The sequence below is a fragment of the Meleagris gallopavo genome, chromosome 5, assembly GCF_000146605.3.
Source record: "Meleagris gallopavo isolate NT-WF06-2002-E0010 breed Aviagen turkey brand Nicholas breeding stock chromosome 5, Turkey_5.1, whole genome shotgun sequence".
NCBI classification, from domain to species: Eukaryota; Metazoa; Chordata; class Aves; order Galliformes; family Phasianidae; genus Meleagris; species Meleagris gallopavo.
The window spans coordinates 36413015-36415185 of record NC_015015.2 but is presented as its reverse complement, the minus strand read 5'-3'; the positions used below and the strand labels follow the sequence as shown (position 1 = coordinate 36415185).

The following is a 2171-nucleotide window of genomic DNA, read 5'->3' as shown; positions in this document are numbered from 1 at the left end:
AACTGGAGCTAGGCTAATAGCTATTGTCAAACAGCTACTTTTCTGTCAAGTATTTATTTAAGAGCCTGGTGGAGATTTTGAACAAAATCCCCTTTTTCCATGTTGGTTAAAGTGACTTTGTGTCCACTCAGGTCATTGAAAACTGTCTCAGTCCCTTCATCACTGTTTCATGGCCAGCGGAGCAGTGCAAGACAATAACTTCACAGTCTAGTGCTCCCCTTAAACTTTATTACTTGCACACTTCATCATGTGGAGGAACGCGCTCACATCAGCCCAAGGCTTCCTCCTGTCCCCAGCTCAGCTCTGTGCCCGTGGGTCACAGACCCATCACCTCCTGTTACTGGCATCCTGCTGTGAGTTCTGAGGCACTGCAACAATCAGGTTCCTTTCTGAAGAGCTTTTCTGCTTTGCTGCCTGTGACTGCAGCACAGAGCCTGAGCCCCAGGGAGCTGGGAGCTGTCTGCAGAGCAAAAGCTGCTCCTTTTCTTGGGGCCTTTTTGCTCCCTTCTTTTTTTTTTCCCCTCATGGGGAGGCAGGGAGAGGCTGTTTTCTGGGAGAAGGCAGATGTGTTCAGGAGTGACCTTTCCCAGCTTTTCTGCTCTCTGACTGGCAGGTCCCTACCCATGGCTGCTGAGCAGGTTTGCTACTGGTCAAGGGGGTCTGAACCTGATTTGAAACAGGCTCTGCTTTGTGGCAGGGGGTCCCACCACCTAAGAGGAAGGGGAGGGGACCTGTACAGAAGGGGAGAATTTTTGTTGGACCTGCTTGTCAGACAGACAGGGCTAGCAGAGCCTGGCTGCCAGATCCTATGCATGGCAGTTTACTAAGGGGGTGTCAAAGCATCAGCAAATGCACCCAGTTTCAAAGGAGGCAAGGGGAACGGGGCTGCACACCGAGGACGTGGGTTTTCTTTGCTTCCTCTTCTGTCAAACACTGCTGTCAGTAGGCTGGATCAAAACCCCCTCCCTCCCAGCCTCCCCATGCCACAGCCTGGCTCCGCTCACCCTCCTGCTGGGGGGTAGTGGGGCAGGGGGCAAGAATGCTTCCTCAGAGGGTAGTAATCCTGGAGGTGCACGTGCCGTTCCTATACATGCTCCCTGACTCCAAGTTGTCCGGGGAAAGTCCTCCACGCTGTACGCCCTGCTCTTGAGGGCAGTGGCATAGTAGTCGATGGGTTCCTCCGGAGCATTGTCCATCCAACTGAGGCAGAGCAGTCTCTGGAAGGACCGCTTGAAATTGTCTGAGAGAAAGCCATAGAGGATGGGGTTGGCACAGCTATTAGCATAGCCCAAGATGACGGAGAGCTGGCTGATGGTGGCATCATCCTGCTCTACAAAGACATTGACTAGCTGCACAATGTAGAAGGGCATCCAACAGATGACAAAGACCATCACCACCATCATGACCATGAGGGTGATCTTGCGCTCCGAGCGTTTGCGTTGTTGCCAGCCAGCCTTCAGGGCCACCATGCGCATCTTGGCAATGATGAGGATGTAGCAGAGGCAGATGGCCACCACTGGTAGCAAGAAGCCCATCAGAAAGGTGTAGACCACAAAGACCACCAGCCACCTCTGAGTGGGCTCCGGCATGAGCATGTTGCAAGCCACCGTTCCATCACTGTTGGCTGCTGTATTGGAGAAGATGATGATCGGCAGGATGATGAGGATGGAAAGCACCCAGACACCAAGGTTGACCATCTTAGCCACGGTGGGCCGGCGGTACCTGGCCGCCTTGATGGGGTGCACCACAGCGATGTAGCGGTCCACGCTGAGCACAGTCAGGCAGTAGATACTGGTGAACATGTTGATGGCATCCACGCTGAGCACCAGGCGGCAGAGCAGAGAGCCAAAGGGCCAGTGGTGCAGCAGGGTGGAGGTGACCAGGAAGGGGACGCTAAGCATCAGCAGCTCATCCGCAATGGCCAAGTTAAGGATGTAGATGTTGGTGGCCGTCTTCATCTTGGCATAGCGTAGGATCACGTAGATGACCATGGAGTTACCACACAGCCCCACCAGGCACACCACAGAGTAGATGAAAGAGATGAGGATGGCGCTGCCCTGGGACTCGCTCAGGGTGCTGTTCGGGGCACCAGAGGAGTTCCTGCCGCCCGAGTCCATGCCCCTCGCCGCCGCCTCCTCCAAGGCGCCGCTGACTCCGCTGTGGCTGCCGCC

General features: G+C 55.0%; 1 protein-coding gene across 1 annotated transcript; it reads right to left on the bottom strand.

The window, feature by feature from the left end:
• Positions 1-944: 944 nt before the first annotated feature.
• On the bottom strand, positions 945-2171 carry SSTR1 (somatostatin receptor 1; the record flags this gene model as incomplete). Its single annotated transcript, XM_010711703.3, is given in 2 exon segments — positions 945-1118; positions 1121-2171. Coding segments are annotated over 2 exon segments (1122 nt in total), but the record flags the coding sequence as incomplete, so codon positions are not given.